Genomic DNA, 22,062 nt, shown 5'->3' with positions numbered 1-22,062 from the left:
AGAAGGAAGGCAGAAAGAGGACTTTTCCTCTCCGAGAGGTTTCTCCTCTTTACAAAGAGCTAGTATTTTTCCTTTTTACTCCCTTTTTGTTCCTTTTATTCTTGCTCTTCTCCTGGTACTTTCTGATGTGCCTGAACTTTAAAAACCACCTTAAAAGCAAAACTCACGCTCTTCAATAGGCAGACCGGTGGAGTTTAAAAATTTATGGGGAAGAACCGCTGCAGTGACAAACCAGAAGAGCCGCGGTCCCCTGCTAACACCCAGGCAGGACGCACCGGTGTTTCACGGAGCGTGTGACACCGGCGGCTCTTCGGCAGCACCGGCTCCCCGGGAGCACCGCGGCCCCGGCGTGCCGGGAGGGCCCCGGCTAGGGCGCGGGTCCTCCTCGACCTGGCCGGCCGGGGTGGCCTCGGGGGAGGCCGGGACCCCCCCGGATGACTTTGGGCAATATTGCAAGCCCTCGTCTCTCGCCGCCTGGGCGGGGGCCGAGGGGCTTGCTTATCGGGGGTCAGCTGAGCCAGCCCCCAGCGCTGGCAGTTAAGACCTGGTGTTACTGCAGAGCCTGGCGACCGCGACTTGTCGTCTTTGTCGCAACGTCCGCTCGCTCCCGTCGCCACCCGGCAGGTGCCTTCTCGAAAGGGCAAGAAAGGAAAGAAGGAAGGCGAACAGCGGCGGCACAGCCGTCAGCGGCGTTTCCCCAGGCGGGACCCCGGGGCCGCCGGGTTTGCCCTGTCCCCCGCCCCGCGGCCGGCCCCGCTCCCGCTCCCGCTCCCCCCCGCTCCGCTCCGCTGCCGGCGGTGCCCTGCGCGGGCGGGGGATGCCACCTACCGGCAAGGAGCGCCGGGCGGAGGCGGCTCCGCCGGCTACGAGATGCCGTGTGCCGTGGCCGGGTGCCCGGCGTGGGCCCCCTGCCCAGAGCGGGCAGGGCAGGGCGGGACCCCTCCGGGGACGGAGCGGCACCCCGAGACCCCAAGGAAAAGCAGCGGTATGGGGGGACCTGGGAAACCCTCCTTTGTGGAAGGGCTGGAACTTCCCCGACCGCCTTCCCGCCACTCCCCGCCCCGGGGCTCTGCCGCCCCGCAGTCCTCCTCGAGGCAGCGGGGCTGCCCCCCACTTGGGGCACGCACCCACTCGCGAAAGGGCCATCCCGGGCCCAGGGCCTCGGGGGCTGTCTTCCGTGATTCCCTGCTGCTTGTGAATGGTGTAATATAACATGCGTCTAAACCCATGGTAGCACAGAAGCGAGCAGTGAAATGCAGGTACGCAGGCAGGGTTTATCTTTTTATTGCTTGGGCTTATTAATAATCATTATAAATTATAATTATGTATTACACACACAACTGCTGCACGCATATACAGAATACCCCGCATTTTGTCAATGCGGTGCATGTGTGCGATGAAAGCGCTCTGGTAATCCATACAAGCAGTTCTCATGGCTCCTGCTCTTCACCTGAGCCCGGCAGCAAGGCTGGGTCCCTGGCGTCCACAGCTTCTGCAGGGCAGCAAGGACAGGAGCTTGCCCCTATAGCCTTGTCCCGCAGACCCAAACCTGAGAAAGTGTTGGGTACTTTGGCAGCTCTCTGCTGCTGGAGGTGGCCAGAATAGGGGCATCCTGGCTCAGATAGTGTGCCTAGGGACTGGGTGGGCCTGCCATTTCTTCCCTTTGATGTCTCCCTTGTTGTGGGGGACAGTGTCCCATGGGACCTCCACAGCAACCCAGGCCACACACATTTCTACAGCTGGGGAGCCTGTGCCCAAGCAGGGCACCCAGGAGCCCATACTGGGACAGGGGATAAATGAATCTACAGAACTTCCCTGGCCCTTTATTCAAAACCAAACAGCACCCTGAGGACCATTTAGGGCACTTTCAAACAGCCACACTGGCACACTGGCTGAGGTGCTCTGGGTTTTGTGGAGCTGACCCTGACCATGCAGAAGGATGCCAGAGCCTTCTTCATCACCACACGGGTTAGGTGGCTGGTGGTGGTGTGCACCCCTGGGTGATTTGCTGAGTGTTTGGCTAGGTGCACCCTGTGGAAAGCAAGGTAGAGCCTGGCCACCAGCTACACATGCTGGAGCTGAAGAGCCTTCCCCGGGCCTCCTGCACCCTGCAAGACTCCAGCACCAAAGGCTGCACGTCTTTTGGCATAGCCTCGTACATCTCCATGACCAGATCCGAGTCTCACCTGCAGAACTGGACTTCCTGTTACTGAAGTAAAGCCATTTCTTGAGTAATTTATGCTTTCTCTCTCCTTGGGCCAAAGATTGGACTGGATTCTGAGCTGCTTGTGTTATGGAAAGAATAAATCCTCCAGTAATGACCTTGCAACAGGATGGTGGCATCCATGACAGGGACCATTGCAGCGATAGCTGCAGTCTCCAATGCTCAGTATCACAGTGACCACCATTTTAGCTCCACTCTTCTGTGGGTTTATCCCCCTCTTCCCTTGCCGTGTAGTTTTGGGGGAAGGTAACACTTCCCTTAAGCCTTCTGCAGAGGCTGGGATTACAAGCAGTGTCTGTGTGACCAGGCCAAAAAGCAATGACTTGGTGAGGGGTGGCAGCAGCCACCTGCAAAGCCGAAGAAAAATCTGGGGCTTCCTGCCATGCCTACTGCCAAAAAAGAATTTGTCACCCTTGGAGATGATGCTAATCCCCCTCCCTTACTCCCCAGCCCCCCTTGTAAAACTTTGTATTTTTCTTCTTGACCCAGTTCATGGTTATTTTTTTTTCCTTTTTTTTTTTTTTTTTCTTTTCCCCCTTTTTTCTATAATCCTTGCAGGGCAGATACATTTGCTGTGACAGGTGAAAGTCACTTCCTTTAAGGCCCTTTTGGGCCTTTAATTTCTGTAAAATGTGATTAAATGTTCTCAGGACCCTTCTGCATGTCTCATCTAATGGAACACAAAGAGATTTTGTACCAGGTTAAACCAGGACTCGTCTAGCAGCATAAGCTGACTTCAACATCAGCCGATACCAGATGTTTAGGGAAGAATATAGGAACAGGACAAGTGTGTAAAATTGATTCTTAGCTGCCAGAAATTTAGGTTTCAGGGTTTTTTTAAAGCCAGGGATAACATCTGAATTTAATAGCCTGTGATGGAATTTCTTCTGTGAATTTGCCCAGTCACTTTTTGAAATAATGTACATTTACACCACTGAACATGTTCTGCGGTGAAATGTTCCCCAGCTCTAACCACGCGTGGTGTAAAGTGTCTCTTTTTGTTTGCTTTAAGCCAGTCACCTGCTCATTTAATCCGATGTGCTCTCATTTTTGTACTAGAAGAGGCAAGTAACAACTGTTGTTAACCACCCTCTCTCTCCCTGCTGTTCATGACTTTGTAGATTTTATCATAATTTTTTTCATTGGTCAGTTCTTTTTCAGGCTGAGGGTTTCTGCTTCGCAATCACTGGATTAGAATGGAAGTAATTCAGTACCCCTGACAATCCTTGCCATCCTCTCCACCTTTTCTTGTTCAGCTCAGGCTGATTACTATTGCAATAATCCTTCAGAACAGCACGCGATGCTTAAATTTGCTTTTCCTGTTTTCATTTCAACTTCTTATTTCTACTCTTTTAAGCCAGTGTCTATTCCCAATGCTAGTCAAGGGATGTCTTTCAACGTGGAGCACTGGCCATCAGATCTGATACAGCAGGGTACTCATCACATGAACATATCATGTTTGTTTAAGTTACGTTTGATTTCATGACTCCACTGACTATTGAAAGCCTTTCTAACATTCTCCACATAAGTCCTGAATTCTTTGTTGTAGACAAGGTCTGGCAAATTAGGAGGGAGATCCCGTAATTAATGTCTCAGATATTTGAGGTATTTTCCATTTAATTCTGTAGCAATGCAAGTAAGCCCCGAAGGACTATGAACCCATTCACAAATACAGTGAATTGGCAGACATGCTCTTCGTCCACTTAGAAATCCTTGGGGATAAGCTATACTGTGATCAAAGACAGAGAAGATTGATTTTTCCATCTAAAACTAAGTGGGTGGTGGGTTCCTGCCAGGGCTTGAGCAGAAATAACAGCTAGCTGCTGCAGAAGGAGAAAGGCCCTCGCCCTGTCCAGCCTCCCCACCTCTGGCCACCTGCACTCACCACTTACCTCCCACTGAACAGCAAGGTGGACCAGGAGGCTTAGAAAGCCAAAGGCAAAATCCAGAATAAATGGCACCTTCACAGCTGCCAAGACACTAGTCAAAGGTGGCACATCGACAGCTACACATCTAGAGCAGGGCAAATTTAGTCCTGATTCATCCTGGGCTAAGTGTGCCGTCCTTGGATGGGACTATGCTGATTTTGGGTCACGTCTTAACAATGTTTCTGACTTGCAACTAATTGTCTTAGCAGGGTGAAAAAAAATCTGTGATCATGGCTTAAATGATCAAGTTCTCTTGAACTCTGTGTATAGGATGTCTACAGGAATAATCTGTTTGTTTGAGTCTCTGACGTTGGTGCATAATTTTAAGGTACCATCTTTTTCACACACAGCCAGTGAGGAATATGATGACTTCTGACTTTTACCTATTCTCTAGCAAGATCTTCACTGTTAACACAAAAGTCTTTCTAGGTGAGCCTTTCCCAGTCTGATTAACATGAAATCCCAAGTATTCAGCAAAGCCTGTTTTGTTTAGTGAAGGCAGGGGATTCTTCACGTAGCACTTCTCTGACTACTTTCTAGTCAGCCTCTGTGGGGTGTTATAAACAGAGAGAGGCATCCCACAGCTCATGAAAGGCTTGTGATGTGGCTTGAAGCCCAGGTATTTTGGGTTGCTGAGTTTAAGAGTTACAGGCTTGGTGAGAAAAGGACACTGCTGGGGAGCGCTCTCTCTTTCTTGACATGGAAGTCTGTTAGGGATTACTCCATACAACTCACTGGCACGTGGTACAACACTGTAACATATGAGATGGAAACAGCACTGCACTTAAGTTCAATCTTCCTGGGCTCCCATTCAATGTTTATATATTTAGTAACTCTTAAAAAGTCAAGAATTCTTCTGTGAGTCTTATGTCTAGACTTTTGGAGAGGGTTTCTTTTCCACTCATATCTCTCACAACACTTTTGCTCCTGTACCCTGTAATGCCACTACTGTCCTCCATTAAATTACTAATATATACACATATTTTTCCAAATAAGTTAGCGCTTTTCCCCTTATGTCCTGGAGCATCTACATTAGGAATGATAATATTATTGTTCCCTGTTGTGCCCTGCTGATGTGCCATACACTTCTGTTTTCTTGAGTGCTGAATATGGCATTCTTTTGAACAAATGTTTCCTAATGAGATTTTGAATATCAGACAGATTTCCTTCACTGCCTGAAAATACATTGTGTTCTTTGCGGTCGCTGGCAATGAGGACAAACATTACTTCACTGTAGCCTGATCGCTTATGTTTATGACCTGTGATTCGCTTGCCGAATATGATACTAACTCAACACCTCTTCTCAACATACCCTGTCATTACTTACGCAGCACTGGTTGTGTCTTTCAGAAGCACTTTTCCACTGGCATTTTGACAGCATTCTTCTGCCTTTAAACTCTCTCATAATTTAGAAGACAATTTTCCTGAATAACCAGATTAATGGTCTTTTTCCACTCCTGTGCTGCTTCTCTGCAGCTAATGAACTTTGCTTTAGCAATCTATACTCTTTGATGGTTTTGAGATCCTAACTTTCACCCTTTTTCAGAACTGAAAAGATGCTTACTGAGCTCAGGCTCCATTTCAGTGCTGCAGACTTTGGATCGGTTTAATTTCTTAATGGAAGTTCTTCAGCTACAACTAAATCCAGGTTTAGGTTTATGTTTCCTATTATGCAATTACACAAAAAGGACTGGACAAACCAAGCCAATACTATTTTAGCATTCTAAAATATTTTTTCTCTGATGCAAAGTTTGTTTTTTGACGGTCTGCTGTTTGATCCAGGAAATGTAACCAAATCTTACAGAGTCCCTTGAACTGCAGTTCTTGAACTGCTTCAGCTGATTCCTGATACAACTCAGTGATGTGGTTTTCAGCATAATTTGTCTTTGAAATCTCACATGAGGGAATATGAGATCATACCTCCAGCCCAGTTAATCCTAGGCTGACAGCTGGGACGGCACTTTCTACAGCTTCTATCTTGGAATAATCTTCCTGTGACTCATTTTCACTTCAGTATTTCAGCCTCTTAAAACATTTTGCATGTTTGTAATCACCAGTTGGCCTAGTAATTCTGAAATCTTTCTTATATACTAATGGCAGACTGTGAGAAATCTGAAGCTGAAGCATTTATTGCTTTTACTTTCAATAGCCTGCAGTGATTCAAATTTGGTTGGGTTTGTTTTGGTTTGTTTTGTTTCTCCCCCGACCCGACCCCCCCCCCCCCCCCCCCATCTTGGCTCTATTCCCTTTTGCTGCAGGTACTTTGCCAATTTCATCTTGCAATAAATTTATAAACTTTCTTTTTAGTTCAGAACAAACTCTGTCCTCCTCAAATCCCTCCCCCAGGTGCCCCCTTCCCCGAATGTGTTTCGTTACGGCTGTTTGATCACCCTCTCATTTTCGGCTGTGATGTTAGCCTGCTGGGAGGCACAGGTTCCTCTTCCGCAGCCCCTTTCGAACCGCCGCCTCCCCGGGACCTTCTGTCGCCACCAGGTGGGGCGGTGAGCCCGTGTAGCACGCGTGGGCTGCCTCCCCCACCCGTCTGCTCCCGCAGCCCGCTGCGCAGCGCAGGTCCAGAGCCTGCCAGGACTGCTTAGCGTGCTGCACGGTGAGAACAGCCTCTGGAGCCGGGCATGCGAGTGCCCGGTAACCGTGAGGTTAGTCCCACCGGGTAACCGTGAGGTTAGTCCCACCAGGCTCCTCGGAGAGGGCGAACTGAAACAGGTCGGTAAACCTGCGGAGGACCGAAACCGCGGACCGCGAACGGTACCTGCCCCGAGGAACGCAGGCTGAGGAGCAGGGTTTACAAGTGCTCAAACGCGGCAGCGACTGCTTGATTTAGGGCCTTGGAGGCGTGCAGTGGGTTCTCCGAGCAGGATTCAGACCCCACAAAACCAGGCGGTAGAGGAAAAGGGCACGTACAGACCTCAGCGAGGGGAAGACAACGCCGCCACGGGAGAAAAGCTCTGGTAGAACCAGGGAGCGCAAGCAGAGCGTGTTGAACGCCCAGCAGAAGGCAGCTGCCCACGGGAGACCGGGAGAGGATGCGAAGCCACAGCGAAGGAACACCTGAGGTGCGAGGAGAGTGGGAGGGGACGGTGGTGACAGAGCGCCTTGCGGAAAAGAAGGAAGCCTCAGCGGTTTGGCTCCGACAAGGAGGGCCGGGTGGAAGGGTCCCACCCCGGGCGCCGCGCCGGGGAGCCCCTGCGGCGCAGAACGGCCCGAGACCGGCCGCGGGGGCAAAAGGGGCAGAACCACGGGGCGGGGGGCGCTGAGCTGGGAGAAGAGAAATCACGGCCACGGGGAGGCGGTTTGCGCCACACCACCCAGGAAGGAAACACCTCGCCTACATCTTTTCTAGGGGGAAGAGGAATTCAACAGATGACGCCAGATGGGGGACGGGGCGGCCTCGTCCCGGCACCCTTCCCGCGGCGGCCCCGCCCCTTTCCGAGGAGGCTCCGCCCCGCCCCGCCGCGGCGGAGGGGCGGCCCCGCCCCTTTCCGAGGAGGCCCCGCCCCACCTCGCCGCGGCGGAGGGGCGCCCCCTGCCGTCGCGAGCTGCGGCGCATGCGCTGTGCGGGGGGGGTTGTGCCTTTTTGCTGTCCGCCATCTCGGTCCCCTCCGCGTGCTGCACCCGGTCCTGCGCACAGCCCGCACCTCTCCGTTCTCTCTCTGCTCCGCCGCCTCTTCTGCTCCGCGAAGGTACGACGGAGGCGGCGGCGGGGGAGGGGGGGGCGGCTGGGAGGAGGTTGTTGCGCGGCCGGGGGCGGCGGGTCGGTGGGCGGCGGCGGTTGGGGGAAGGGAAGGCGGTTGCGGGCCGCGCCTGAGGGGAGCCTCCCCTCCCCTCCCCTCCCCTCGCCTCGCCTCAGCGGTGCCGCGCGCGAGCAGACTCCTTCCCGCCACTGTGGCGGGGCGGGCGTGGGGGCGGGCGTGGAGGGTGCGTGTAGGTGCGTGGTGAGGGGTGGCGGGGGAGCCCCGTGCGCCCACCTGCCCCGCGGCCGGGCCCGCCGCCGGGCGCTTCCTGACCCGCCTGCCATGGGTGCGCTTGTTGCTTTCGCAGATGAAAGAAACCATGATGAACCAAGAAAAGCTCGCCAAGCTGCAGGCCCAAGTACGCATCGGTGGCAAGGTAGGAGCCGCCTCTCCACCCTGCCCTCGGGACTGCGTGTCCCTACACGCACGCCAGGCCTAGCACGAGGGGTCCTGAAAAGCAGGGTGGGGAGCAGCCTTAAGTACTCTCAGCTTGGCTTGAATGGCCTCAGGGGAAGCTGTGCTGCTGCAGGGATCTCTAGAGTCACCGCTTCTACGGAACTATGTAGTAGCTGAGTCTCCGGCCTTTTCTCTTTGGGTTTGTTATCAGATGTTACCGCAGACTTGCAGCCTGTATTCTTGTGTGGGCTATTTTAGAAGGCGTGTAGGATTTGAAGTGGGTAGACCTTACAGCACGTGAGCTCAGGTGTAGTTTTCATAACAGATTATAGATGGTTATGTTCCAAACTCTCATCAGAAATCTTTAAGATGCCCGTGGCTGTTTTCTTTTACCTTTTAGAGCAAAGTTGGACATTATGTTCTTGTCATACTCTTGTAATTGTAGATGAACATGCTCAAAGACCTTTTTATTTTGTATATGACATCTGAATATAGATAGCTGTGTGATTACTTACTATCTGAAAGTAGAAAAGTATCTTTAATATAGTTGTATGGTAGTAAACATTTTAATTACAGTGTTAGTTCTAAGGCAAGAATTTGTTAGTAATTTTGTTTAATACCTGAGGAAGAGTACACATAATATTTTAGAATGCAAACTATTCAACAGAACTTTTGCTGACAGTTTTTCCAGGAGCTTTCATTCCTATGTTGAATTTTTTTTTTTTGCCTTTAGCTGGAGATTTAGGCAGCCTTAAATCAGTGTTAATGTAGTAATTAACTGGCTTGGTGATTTTGTGTATTCTTTGTATGGGCTACTGGTTAAGCAGAGAAATGCTGTATTATATGAATGATTGTGTGCATGTTACCAGCACGTGTTTATTGACTATAGAGGCTTTTAATGTTTGTCGTGTAAGAGCAGGCATTCAGATTACAGCTCTTGCAGCTTTCTGGTCAATGTAGGTCTTTTGGAGACATTAAGCAAAGCTTAGAATATGCTCATGGTACTGTCTTTCAGTTTTAAAATTGGCCTGTGAAATACTTTGAATGCCTGAACTTGACTCTTTATTTGTTTTATAACTGGAAATTATTACTAGTATTTTTCATGGCATTGTTACCATATAAGTTGAGATGGGTGTGGAGGAGGCAAAGGGGGAAGAGTCACTTCTCCTTGTGAGAAAAGGTTGCACATTGCCTCTGCTGGAAGATTTTCATGAACTTGCAAGGCTGCAGATCTTACAAATAAGCTAAATATGATGTTTAGGTAGAGGGCTGTCATAGTACTTTATGTGAAACTTGAGATTTTTGTGTAGAATATAGCTACAGCTAAATGTCATGCATGGCTCTTCTTCCAAACCCTTTTAGAGGAATGGCAGGTGAGTCTGTAGTACTCCATTGGTGGCCTGCTGTACCCGCTCCTCTTTATTATAGAGGTAGAGGGGTGTTCATGCTGTTCAGCATGTCTCAGCGTGTTCAGGATTGAATTTGCTTAGTAAAAACCTGTGAACTTCAGAAGCTTAAATCTGTGGAGGTGAAAGCAAGAGCTGTTCATTTAAATTAAACTCAGGTTGTCTGAGTTTTGATATCTGTTTAATATGGGTAGAAAGGAGGTACATGTTCCTACATAGCCTTTGATTCAAGGTATCACTTTTTGAAATTTACTGAGAGGTCTTTTGTCCAGAGAGACTTAATGTATGCCTTACGTGGCTTAATTCCTGGGTAGTCAAGGTACTAAAATAAAGACATTTCTGTTATTTTAGTAGTTTTTCAAATAGCTGTGTGTGCCAACCTGATAGTAGCCGGGAATGAGTATCAAGCTTTCTAGACAAATGACTAAACTCTCGAGCTGTAGTCTTCTAAGTGTTAGTTTTCATGTGAATTTGTTATTAACATTCCTCATTGTTTGTAACTGGATTATGTTAGAGGTGTTAGTGTCCAGCCAGCTTTCTGAGTTTTACCAGTTAACTCAAAAGGTATTGCAGCTATTTATATGGCCAGGCAGCAACACATTTTTTTATTGCTAGCATGTGGCAGGTGGGCAGTTGGAGGAGGAGGTCTTAGATTAGTAGTTACAGTGTGGCAAAAAGGAGCTTAGTTTCACCTATTCGTAGACATTTTATGTCAGATTTTACTGAAGCCTTATGACTGTGCAAAGAAGTATAGAATGACTTTCTGCTTTTTCATGGGTATAGATATCTTCTAATAGGGGATGGTTATTTCCCTGGAGAAATCTAGAGCTCTGTGTCTGTAGGGCAACTTACCTTTGCTTGTTCTGCTTTGTCAAGGGGGGGGGTCTGGAATACTATATAGAAGTATTTTTTTAAAACATATTTATAAAATATTTTGGGAAAATAAGTGTTCTTTGAACATGTAAGTCCATCAGATGGGAGGTGTCTATTTGGAATAAAAATTGAATATTTTGAGTTTTCTCATGTTCATTTGTTAGTGATGTGTTGATAACTTTATGGCCTCTGACTGTTACCAAAATTTGGCTACAATTTAAGAAAGATGATCTAAGGAAAAATTCATAGGCTTCAGAAATTGCCTAAAACTGTGCTTATTCTTCAGTTTTATGCCTACGATAACAGACAAGGGTAAACTTGCAATTTTTCTTTTCTAAGATGCTGCAGAATTCCTGTAAGAATTGTGGAATAAATGTTCTCTGGTGCATTCCTTCCTAAAACCTCATGCTTCTCACAGACATGCAAAGCTTGCCTTTTAGCAAAGGAAAGACTGCTGCAGTGCACTTGGAGGGGTGGGGTCATGTGCACTCTTAACACAGAAGTAGAACTTTCTATGTTAAGTTGTAGATGTCTGCAGAGTAGTTACACAGCCCTGGGGATTAGAGTTTGTGAATAACTACTTAACTATTAATTTGTAACTTTTTTTTTTGCAAAGGGTACTGCCCGCAGAAAGAAGAAGGTTGTCCACAGAACAGCTACAGCAGATGACAAGAAACTTCAGTTTTCATTGAAGAAACTAGGAGTCAACAATATTTCTGGAATTGAAGAGGTAGTTCCTTGAAACGAAAAAATACATTTCTGTATAGAAATAGAAAATGTATCAAAATCAATTTCCTGTTAAGTAACATCCTGAACTTGTCTGTAAATTATCAGTAGGTCTTTATTGAGCTTTAAGAACTTCAGTTTCCTGTTAAATTGAAAAATCTTGCTAAACTGCTTCAAATACTGGATTTTTCTTTTTGCAGGTAAACATGTTTACCAACCAAGGAACAGTCATTCACTTCAATAACCCTAAAGTTCAGGCATCTCTGGCTGCTAATACTTTCACTGTCACCGGCCATGCTGAGACAAAGCAGCTGACAGAAATGCTTCCTAGCATCTTAAACCAGCTTGGAGCTGACAGTCTGACCAGCCTGAGGAGATTGGCAGAAGCCCTCCCCAAGCAACGTAAGTTGAAACTTGAATGCGTTTCATCCTGGCAGCTGACATGAGGCTTTTTTGTATAGCAGCAGTGAAATTCAGTGCACTCTTGCTATCTGCAAGCGTATTATAAAATGCTTATAAAGAAATGGAACTCTTAGATCTTATTTATAGCTCAAATCCCGTGACAAGTATAACCAAAGAAAGCAGAGGCACCTGTTAGTGTATCTTGCAGCTGGTCTAAGACTGGAAAGCTGTAGCCAGCCTTGATTTTGTGGTAGTTTACTTCTTGATGTGGCTACCATGTTTTGGCATACCTCGTTCATTAAAGCTAGGTGGGTGAGTTACTCTGGAAGAGTTAGATAAACTTCAGGTATGTCTGTTTTTTGACACTTTGAATAGAAACATAAGTAATGGGGAAAGGTACTTGTGGACAGGCATATTGCAACTTCTTTGCTGCCTCACAGGTTTGGTGAAGGTATTTCTTGCATGGACTTTTTGATAGCTGGGAGGGAATTATACATTATTTGTAAAGAAGTAATGTTATAATTTCTGTGTGTGTAGAACACTGTAGAGAACAGGACTGGTATGAGCATTAAGCTAAATACACCAACTTCCTATTCCACCCTTAAATTAGTAAGAGAACAGGAACACTTGTTCTTCTTAAAACTGTGTGGTAAAGTACAGGAGGGACTTAAGTTATGTAGTGTTTGGAAAAGGTGCTACTGCTACGGAGTGGGAATTAGAGTGAAAGACAGGCTTGCTGACACAGGAAACATTCCTTGTGTCCTGCACGTATCGTCTTCCTACTTTTCTGAAATATCTTAAGCCCATTCCTTCCAAAGTACAGAACATCATAAACATAGAGCAAATAGGAGAAGTGTATAATTGTGTCCAGTTTCTGATAGTTCTGAACTTGATTGTTACATTTTTTCTTCCTGCGCTTTGCTGCCAGCATGGCAGCCTCTGTTTCCATTCCTGAAGTTGATGATACTTCCCTCCTGTCAACTTCCCACTGAAAAAATCCTGCTAGAAGTAGTCTTCAGGAGGTGGGGTAAACTGCTGCTTTCCCCATGGAGCTGAGGTCCTTCCTTGTTAATGTCACCTGTGTGGCTTTCCTGTGGTAGCAGTAGGGCTTGAAAGAAAAAAAAAAAACCCAAACTTTAAAATTATTTAAAATGATCCTCACAGATCTCTTCTTATAACAAGGTGAGTATATTCTGGATAAGCTAAATAGTGCAGTTTTAATATTAGGGAAGCTTTTTTGAAGTGCTTGCTTTGTATGGCCTTGTAAATGGCTATTCCTTTCCACTTTGAGTGGATGTCTTTGCACAGAACTTTCCATTCAGCATTGTCTGCTAGATTTGGAAGCCTGACATCGAAGAGTGAAGTGTCTGTGACGATTGCGTTTGCAGGTGCTAAAGTAAACTTAGTCTCGTCTTGGGGATGAGAGAGAATGCAGACAATTTAGGAGGAAATAACATGGTTTGCTTTTAAAGTGTTGTCTTTGACACTAAGATGCACTTAAGCTGCAACAGCTTTCTGCTGTTAAAAAAAAAAACAAACAGGAGGGTTAGCAGTGACCTTGTCCCAAGCCCTTTCAGACCAAAGTTTATGCATTCATCTGTTTTGGTTCTCTAGAAATTGGGGTACAGGTCTAGTATGAACCCATCTCTTTCCTCGTGCTTGTCTTGAAAACTGAGAAGGATTAATTAGGATAAAACTGAGGTGGTAGAGAGCATGAGACAGCTTACCCTTGGTAGTACAGCTAAGAATAGCAGTAAAAGTAGTGGCACAGTCACCCAGGGACCTGAGATACCTATTCTGAGCATTATACTGCTGCAGATGCTCATTGGTCTGCTACTGTGGACCTGGTTAAGTCTCACTAGCTCTGGCAAACACAATGGGAATCATTAAAAAATTACTGACTCAGCAGAGATGTGGACCAGAACACATGGTTACCTCAGCCACCTAAGTGTAAAATTGTGCATCCAGTTCCATATTCCTCTGACTTTGCCAGGGAACAATAGTGTCTTTAAAGTATATCCTGGTTTTGGCTGGGATAGAGTTAATTTTCTTTCTAGTAGCTGGTATAGTGTTATGTTTTGTGTTCAGTATGAGAAGAATGTTGATAAGTAGTGTTTAGATGAAGTAAAAGATTTTTCAGCTTCTCATGCCCAGCCAGCAAGAAGGCTGCAGGGGCACAAGAAGTTGAGAGGGGACACAGCCAGGGCAACTGACCCAGACTGGCCAGAGGGGTATTCCATACCATGTGATGTCATGCCTACTGTATAAATTGGGGGGATCTGGGGGGGGGGGGGATCGCTGCTTGGGATCTAACTGAGCATCAGTCAGCAAGTGGTGAGCAATTGCATTGTACATCACTTGTTTAGTCTATTTTAATCCTTTTATTAGTATTGTCATTTTATTATTATTATCATTATTAGCTTCTTCCTTTCTGTTCTATTAAACTGTTCTTATCTCAACCCACGAGTTTTACCTTTTTCTTTTCTTTTCTCCCCAGTCCCACTGGGTGGGGGGGATGTAAGCGAGCAGCTGTGTGGTGCTTAGTTGCTGGCTGGGGTTAAACCACAACAAATTACCTCTAGTCATGTGTGTCTGCCTGCAGCTTCACAATTACACCTCAGTTTTCCTTGAAGGCCTAGGATCATAAGATCCTTTCTTTTCCTTAAAACTTGGTGATGTAAAATATGTAAACCTTGACAAGCCAAGGTCAATAAACCAAGCTGCTTTTAAGAGAAATTGGTAAAACCAGTCTCTGCACTTGTAACTGAAAATGATTACCATGTAGGACACTCAGTATACCTAGACAAAAGATGATGACTAGTAGGCTGGTTTAGCATGTGTTTTCTCATTTCCCCGCTGGGCTGTTTGAGGATTATTGGTAACAAAGGGAATGTGAACTTCCTAGGTTTAGTTCAAGATTTTTATTCAGCAAGGAAACTGGGTAAAGCATTGCTGTTCAGCTCAGAATCTTTGATAATGTTTTCAAAAAACACAAAGCAAAACAACTAATCAAGGTGCCTGGGGTGAGCTTGATTGATGCTTTTGAACTACTCTCTTGCAGCTGTGGATGGAAAAGCACCACTTGCTACTGGTGAAGATGATGATGATGAAGTTCCAGGTAAGAACAGGCATGCAATGGAGGAAAAGGAACGAATTTTGCTGAGAGATAACACGTGTAGCATAAGATTGGGCCAAGGATGGTAAGAGTATTGACTAGTCACTTGCTGTGGCAGAATTTCTGTGGGCAGATTATTTCATTGTTTTCAGACACCATGAGAGACTTACTGGTTTGAGCTGGAATTTTTGTTCTGTGTAGAAGTAATAGCTATGGCTAAGATAATTATTTAATATTCAGTAAGAAGGGTGGGAAGAAACTACCTTCTCAGTATCACTTTGACCAGTTTTGGGTATAGTGGAGTTAAATGTGCTTAGAATTGTGCTTTATAGTGAGCCATCCAAAACATGCTTGGTTGAGCAAGAAGAACGAACCATGAAGCTCTTGAGTTACTTGGTCTGTATTTTATAAGCTAAATGGTTTTTTTTTATGTTGTAAGCACTTGATATGAAGTAGAACTTTGGAAAAAAAACCCAAAACATTTGGTAAAGCAGAAGTGTGTCAAACTTTAATTTCAACATTCTTCTTTTTCTAGATCTTGTTGAAAACTTTGATGAAGCTTCAAAGAATGAAGCAAACTGAACTAAGTGTCACTTTCTGAATAAAGTTAAAACTTGAAGAAGCTACGTGGAGCTGCTATTCTACATTTTCGACTGCTTTGATTTATTCTTATTTCCTGATGAGATCTCAAGACCTGTGATACTTGGAAACTCCTTGAACCTGCAGCTCTTTAGTTACTGCTTGTACACACTATTATTTTTGTGGCCTGATTGAAAAAAACTATGCTTTGAAATAAGTAAGATTGCTAACGAATCTCTGCCTAGACACGATTTTTGAGTAACTTGTATACAAGCAAAACCTCATCTTTAATGACCTTTGGCATATAATAAAAATATTAAAGAAACTCTGGTGTTGCTTCTTGTCAGAAAAGCAGGAAAAAAATTGGCCATAAATATTAAACAATCATAAAAGGTCTTGCTTTTCTACAGAGCATTTTTCTTGTGCTCTGTTAGAGAACTGGCTTCTAAAAAAAATTTTCTATGCATAATGGTCCATTTTGGACTTAATTGGTGAATTTGCAGTGTTTGCAGGTCAGAGCTACCTACAGTGTAGGTCACGTTGTAATCTACTGAATTTAAGAAATTGATCTGTATTCTAGAAATAATTATTGGTGGTTTAATATAACATAAAATGTGCAAGTTGAGAGCGAGACTTTGCTTGGCCTTGAAGATCAGCGATAAGTTGTTGGCATCTTGGGAGATCTAGATACTCATGTTAGATTTTTATGTTCACAGAGTGTTTAATAGGTATTTCCATGGTTTAACTATTTAATGAGTTAAATAATACTTTCCCAGTATTTTAATTTTACTTACCTGAAAATGTCAGTTATGTGGTGGGGGAATGAAGTATAGGAAGGAGAAGAAGCCTTCATAGAAGCAATAATGGCTCTTAAGTCTGTATTTAGCATCTTCAGATCTATTAACTAATAATTATATTTGGATGTTTCAGGAATATGTGCTTCCTATTGCTTTTGTGTGTTCCAAAGAAAAAGAGACCTTGTTTTTTGGGCACAAGGAAGACTTTTTAAGTTCCAGACCTTGGCATAGCTGGGGCTTCCAGGGGTGAGGGCTAAACTTCATCTTTGGAAGTCTTTGGTGTTAATGATGGATCAGATAGCTTGCACAACAGAAGCTAAGCTAGGCTAGAAGAGCACTCAACTATCAGCCTTCTAAGGTTGTCTCTAGAGTAAATACTTCTGGAAGTGGAAATTCATCCTGACTTGTGCAGGATAAAATTCAGGGTAAAACTTTGCTATCGCCATAACAAATTTCTCCTTGTGTCTGGGAAAAGGTGGGGGGGCATTGTCTGACTTGCCAAGCATGTTTGTCATGGTGTAAGTCATTGCTGTTGGGAAGCAGTGGAGGAACTTGTTCAAGCTGTGCAACGCCTGTGGTTTGAGGTAAGACAGCAGTCTGATGTGATCATGACCTGGCTGAAGTCAGGTGCAAGAACTGACAGTAACAATTTCAGTTTACTTGTCTCGGTTTGCAAGTACTTTATTAGTAAATTACACTTTTAGCATTGAATTAATTGAAGTACATTCATTGAATTGTGGCAATAAGGCAGAAAAACTTAACTATCCAAATTTGAGTTTGGAAGTGAGGATGGTCACTTTAAGCTAATGGCCCTGTAAAAGGTAAAACCCAAATTCTACACAGTTGTTTACCCCACATCCTATGACCTGTCAAGTCAATAAATGCATGCTGATTTTTTTTGAGAAATAATAAATGTCTCACCCATCCGGTGATTCAAATGCGTAAGTCCTCAGAAATAACTTCCTTGAAGCCACTGTAGCCGTTGCTTATGAGATGTTTCATACTGCTTTGTGTCATGAAATGACTTAGTGTCTTGCTTAGATGATCTAGACAGTGTTAGCCTTTTCCCCACTGACAGACATACTTGCTGCTTAAAAAATAAGATCCTTGCTAAAACAGTATCTTTGAAATGCAAAATAATGCTAATCCAGTGATACGCAGCCATGTGACATGTCTGTCTGTGTAAGTCTATGTGATGGGTACGTTCCCAGTCAGGAAATACTGGCATATCTGCATTCCCAAACTGTGACTGTGGAACAAGATATGATCAAATTGTGTTCTTGATTATAGCATATTCTAAATGGAAGTAGTTCTTTTGTTGGAGGTTTATAGTAGTCTTCAAGTCTAACACTTAAATGCTTAGTCCTGGACTCAATGGTGTGATTATTTTCTTTTCATAAGGAGTTTGGTTATGGTTTTCCTAGTCTGTCATTAACTGCTAGAGACTGAAAATAGTTGTGTTTATGTTTCTCATTAGCTTCAGTGTAACCTTACTGTAATTAATGCCATTACGGATTCACATCTGTAGTCTTGCTCAAGGAAAATGGCTTCATAGCCATTTCAAATATCTTGGACAATGGAGAAATGAAAATACATGCCTGCATTTCTGTTGAACCAAAGGTTTGTTTGAGCTTTTTATTTTTAAAAAGCTAAGGAAATGTTCTGGTTCTGTCATATCAAGCTTTGCAACAGCTTGACTCCAGTGCAGTAGTGGGTACTGGTGAGATTTTTCTTTTCATCATTTTTGCAAAAGATTTTTAGAAGTATCTTCATAATTGTTAATCTCCTGCTTCAAGGGCTTTGCTCTGGTTTAAGATTAGTATATTCTAATAAAAACCCCCAATTAAAATCCTTTTGGAAGATGGTGAAACTATTATTAAGCTAGTGTGGTGCATATGTAAAAATAAAAAGCTCCCTGCTATCATTTTAAAATAACATTGTTTTTAAAGTTCTAGAAGGTCTTGAGTTATTACAGGTTGGATTTTATTTTTCTGAAAGTCTTGTGAGTTTGAGGTTGTGTCTCTTAGAAAATGTTCCCAGTGAGAATTTCACATAATTAGTAGTGTGTATTTGACATATGTGACCAAGGAAGATCACTTGAGTTTTTTAAAATGTTCACAGTTCAATATCTCAAATACCAAGTCAATACTTGTCTTATTATTTTGATTTGCTGGGGGTGTGGAGTAGTTCCTGTAGTTCCTACTTGCTTCTGTCAAATTTTGTGCTAATAATGTGTTTTGTGGGTGCAACACCATACAGACATTTCAGCTTCCCTAAAGTGGTATCCTGTATCTCTGCAGAAAACTTGCATGTCACATTGTGGTACAGATAGCATAACAAAGGACATTTGAAGTGAAGAGAAGAGCTTGTATTTGTTGTCAGAGGCAGTGGAAGAATTAAAAGAAAAACAAGATGTGATCAGAGGAGTGGCTAGGAAAAAAGCTTGTGTCTGTGAGTGCTACAGGTCGTGGGAGGTGAGGGGGGACATTAGCATATTTCAAGGGAGGTGGGGGGGAGTGATTGAGAAGCTAGAACATGGAAGATCGTTGATCATCCTGTTTGTGAGAATGAATTCAAACAAATTATGAAACTAGAGAGTTAATACTCAGTACAGATAGGAAGGCCTACAGGGATGTCTATGTTGATGATGACTAGATTACAGCCTAAAGTGACTGGCAAGATGGTGGTACATGTAAAGAAGAGAGATTTTTAAGCTAGGTATTTTAAAATGGTAACAAGTACTCAACATGCCTTGGGCTTACGTAAATACATGGGAAGTGGCTCCTGATCTTTCTAAACTGGTATTTGATCCTTTTCATATCTGTAGTTTCAGCTGCATGCAGCAATTTGAGAGTTGCTGAAAATGTTTTCCACTGGATGTGATAGTTCAAAGATACTGACCTGTAACAGAGATTGGACTCTGGGAGGAAGTCTTTTTTACGGAAGGAAAAAAAAAAGCTGACAGTGCAGCTGAGCCAAGCCTACTTAACTAAGGTGAACAGTCTGTAGCATGACGGAGTATTATTAGTTTGACTGTTAGTTGAAGTCAGTAACTTTAAAGATGGGCAAAAAGTGGATGTCTCTAGAAGCTCTGAGAATCAGGAGTATAAGTATTTCTGTGTATTCTAATCAACTTCAAACTGTGGTTTTTTGGTAGCCTGAGCTACTTGCACTCTCATCATGAGTCTTTCATTGCTCTGTTAATATTCTGCCTCCACTTCATGCATGGATTATCATTAGAGAATAATGTTACTGAATAGAAGGAAGACAAGTTATGTAATACTGTTACTGTACTGTCTTTCTAATCTGTTTTTTTGTGAGAAATAGATTTAAAAGATGCAATATATGTATTACCTTCACTGCAATGTAAAGACATCCTGGCAATGAAAAAGCCATTGTAATAATGTTTGTGTAGTGCAGGGATTAATAATACTTTTACAGATGAGCTAACCTTTTGCATTACTAATGAATCTGAACAAATCATGGGATAATTAGTGTTGTAATGGTATAAGCACTAATCATTATTTTTATAGCATATGTATATTATTTCTTATGTAGGTAGAAGGCAGAATTCTAGGACATATTACTGCTATTCAGATCCTGGGCTGCTTGAAGGTCAGTTTAATCATGCAACACAGTGCTTTTGCTTTTGATATCCAACCAACATTTGCAACAGTTTTCTGACTCAGTCAGGGATTTGATGTGCTACGAAGGATATTGGCAGATAATGGTGGAAGTATGTGCTGTACTTGAAATCCCTATTCTACATTTCTGTTAAGTATGAGTAGTGTTTTGGCTTTTTTTTTTAGTACTGGAAAAATGTAGGTGTGGGCTGTGTGCTACTCTCCCAGTTTTTAGGAGACACCTGAAGTTGAGTTGAACAGCTCTTAAACTTTCTCTGGTTAGAGACCTATACAGTTGTTTATGGAGCTGCACCTGAGTTAATGTCTAGTGGGTTTATGCTGGAATCTCAAAAATTTCAGCTCTGTACACTTGACCAGTCTCCTGCTTCACAACCAATATAAAACTTGTGGCACCTGCTTATTATCACTGAGTTTAAAATGATGCAAGAAGATTAAGCAAGGTTTGAAGGTGTTGGAAATATCTACTGAACTGTGGCTAGTCCTGCTATGCTTTCCTGGTTATTTCCAGCAACTGCATCAGGCAATTGGAGGTAACCGAGTACGGCTTGAGGGTTGGATCTTCTCTCAGCAGTAGCATTTTGTGGGTTGCTGTGTTGCAATGAGATCCTAATAATTATGCATAAGTAGGACTGCCACCACCTTTAAGGACCCAACTGAGATGCAGAAGGGCTTTTTGCACTCTTAACTTGTGACTGTGCAGGACAAAGATAATGTACAGATGGTTGTGTGGGCCAAAAATCTATGCTAGATCTGTGACATTAGTGTTTGACATTGACATCTATGGCATTGCACACCTGTTGAGTGTAACTGGCAGTCACAGTAGAATGTTGTTGGTAATGTGCGTGGTGATTAAGATCTTTGTCTTTTCAGTACTGTTGTCGCTGCAGGACTAGCAGGAGTTAAAAGCGGTAATGCTTCATTAGACCCACTCAAGTGAGCAACATCATCGCTGTGATACATAGTGAGCAGACTTGAGTGGGTAGGAACCATTTTTACAATATTTATTATGATCTACTACATTTTAAGGACTTCTGCATTTGTGCTGATTTCTAATACTGTTTAGCTTAATGCGTACAGGTCAGTCAACTCACATTTTGTTGTGTTATAGTTGGGGGATTCATCTGTCCCCACCAGGCATGAGTCTTATGTAAACATATGGCGAGAGATGGCTACTGCCTCAAGGCTCCTTATCCTTTAAAGGTAATGTGAACATGAGTGTTTGTAGGATTCATACCTAAACTAAAAATGAGATGAAGTGAAAAAATTGAACAGTTGCAGCAGCAGAGTGGCAGGCTTATTGATGTAAGGTCTCTGTTACAGGTTTTTGTCCCTGAGACAGTTGGCGTCCAAAGCAGCAGGGAGGGGTTAATGTGAAAATTCATTTATTTCCCTTCTGGCTGCTTTGTACCACTTAGTGTTAGGAATCAGGAGATGCTGCAGTTCTTTCTGGTTTAGGGAAGTTCCTAAACAGCGTGAAACCAGCATAGCCAGCTCATGCAGCTGGGGTTTGCCTTTAGCATATGTTGGGGGCAGCATTTGGGTAAACAATCCCCATGTACATCTGCAGCATTTCATGCTCCAGTAATTCCTACCCGGGGGTGATGATCTTTAAGATTTTTTTGTGTGTGTGTGTATGTGTTTTTTACTGTTTGTAGAAGCTGGAGTAGCCTACAGGTCTCAGGATTCACTGAGTCATCTTCTTCCACCAGCATACAAAATTCAGACTTGCTTAGATGTGACCTCATGCACGTATACACTGGTGTCTAGGCTGACCTCTGTCAGGAAGTGTAGGCTAGATGGATTGTCATTCTGCTTTAGTGTGTCAGCCCTCTCACATTTGTGGAATAGACCCTGTACTCCCATTATATTTGTTCCTCATATTTTAGCATTGTCCTGTTTTACTTATTTGTACCTTGAAAATTAAGTGCTATTGTTGTTTCAAAACCTGGAATTGTTTTTACTTTTGCTTTTTCAGTTATGTCCTGTCTTGGTAGCTCTCTAGTTTCATCAGGAAATACAGTATACTTGACAGACGAACTGTGTCAGCAGGCTGTAAGTTAAATTCCAAGGGGTACTTGAGCCTTCAAGGATGCACCAGTATATTTTCTGAGAGACTGTAGATCTTCTTGAAACCTTCACATTTTATGTAAGCAGAAAAGCATATAACTTCTAAACAAAAGCCTTTTTGGAGACAATGGCAATGTTATTATGCTTGTGATC

At 43.9% G+C, this 22,062-nt stretch overlaps 1 protein-coding gene across 2 annotated transcripts; it reads left to right on the top strand.

Moving 5' to 3' along the window:
- Window positions 1–6,820: 6,820 nt before the first annotated feature.
- BTF3 (basic transcription factor 3) lies at window positions 6,821–15,726 on the top strand. 2 transcript variants are annotated; one of them, XM_075020013.1, is made up of 6 exons: window positions 7,823–7,853; window positions 8,212–8,280; window positions 11,196–11,309; window positions 11,506–11,707; window positions 14,769–14,825; window positions 15,358–15,726. In XM_075020013.1, the coding sequence occupies exons 2-6, from the start codon at window positions 8,212–8,214 to the stop codon at window positions 15,402–15,404; spliced, it is 489 nt and encodes a 162-aa protein (XP_074876114.1). In that variant the 5' UTR covers window positions 7,823–7,853; the 3' UTR covers window positions 15,405–15,726. The 2 variants fall into 2 exon arrangements, 1 of the variants encoding a protein (XP_074876114.1); XR_012648902.1 differs by lacking the exons at window positions 14,769–14,825; window positions 15,358–15,726 and adding an exon at window positions 6,821–7,226 and having other exon boundaries at window positions 7,514–7,853.
- The last annotated feature ends 6,336 nt before the right edge of the window (window positions 15,727–22,062 follow it).

The sequence above is a fragment of the Buteo buteo genome, chromosome Z (genome assembly GCF_964188355.1).
Source record: "Buteo buteo chromosome Z, bButBut1.hap1.1, whole genome shotgun sequence".
In the NCBI taxonomy this organism is placed as follows: Eukaryota; Metazoa; Chordata; class Aves; order Accipitriformes; family Accipitridae; genus Buteo; species Buteo buteo.
This window is presented reverse-complemented; position numbering and strand designations above follow the sequence as displayed.

What these genes read in the sequence shown, in the direction of transcription:
- BTF3 (XM_075020013.1), top strand. Translation starts at nt 8,212, where the DNA reads ATGAAAGAAACCATGATGAACCAAGAAAAGCTCGCCAAGCTGCAGGCC. An exon ending in ATATTTCTGGAATTGAAGAG is followed by an intron (nt 11,310 to 11,505) that starts GTAGTTCCTTGA and finishes TTCTTTTTGCAG; the next exon opens with GTAAACATGTTTACCAACCA. An exon ending in AGAAGCCCTCCCCAAGCAAC is followed by an intron (nt 11,708 to 14,768) that starts GTAAGTTGAAAC and finishes ACTCTCTTGCAG; the next exon opens with CTGTGGATGGAAAAGCACCA.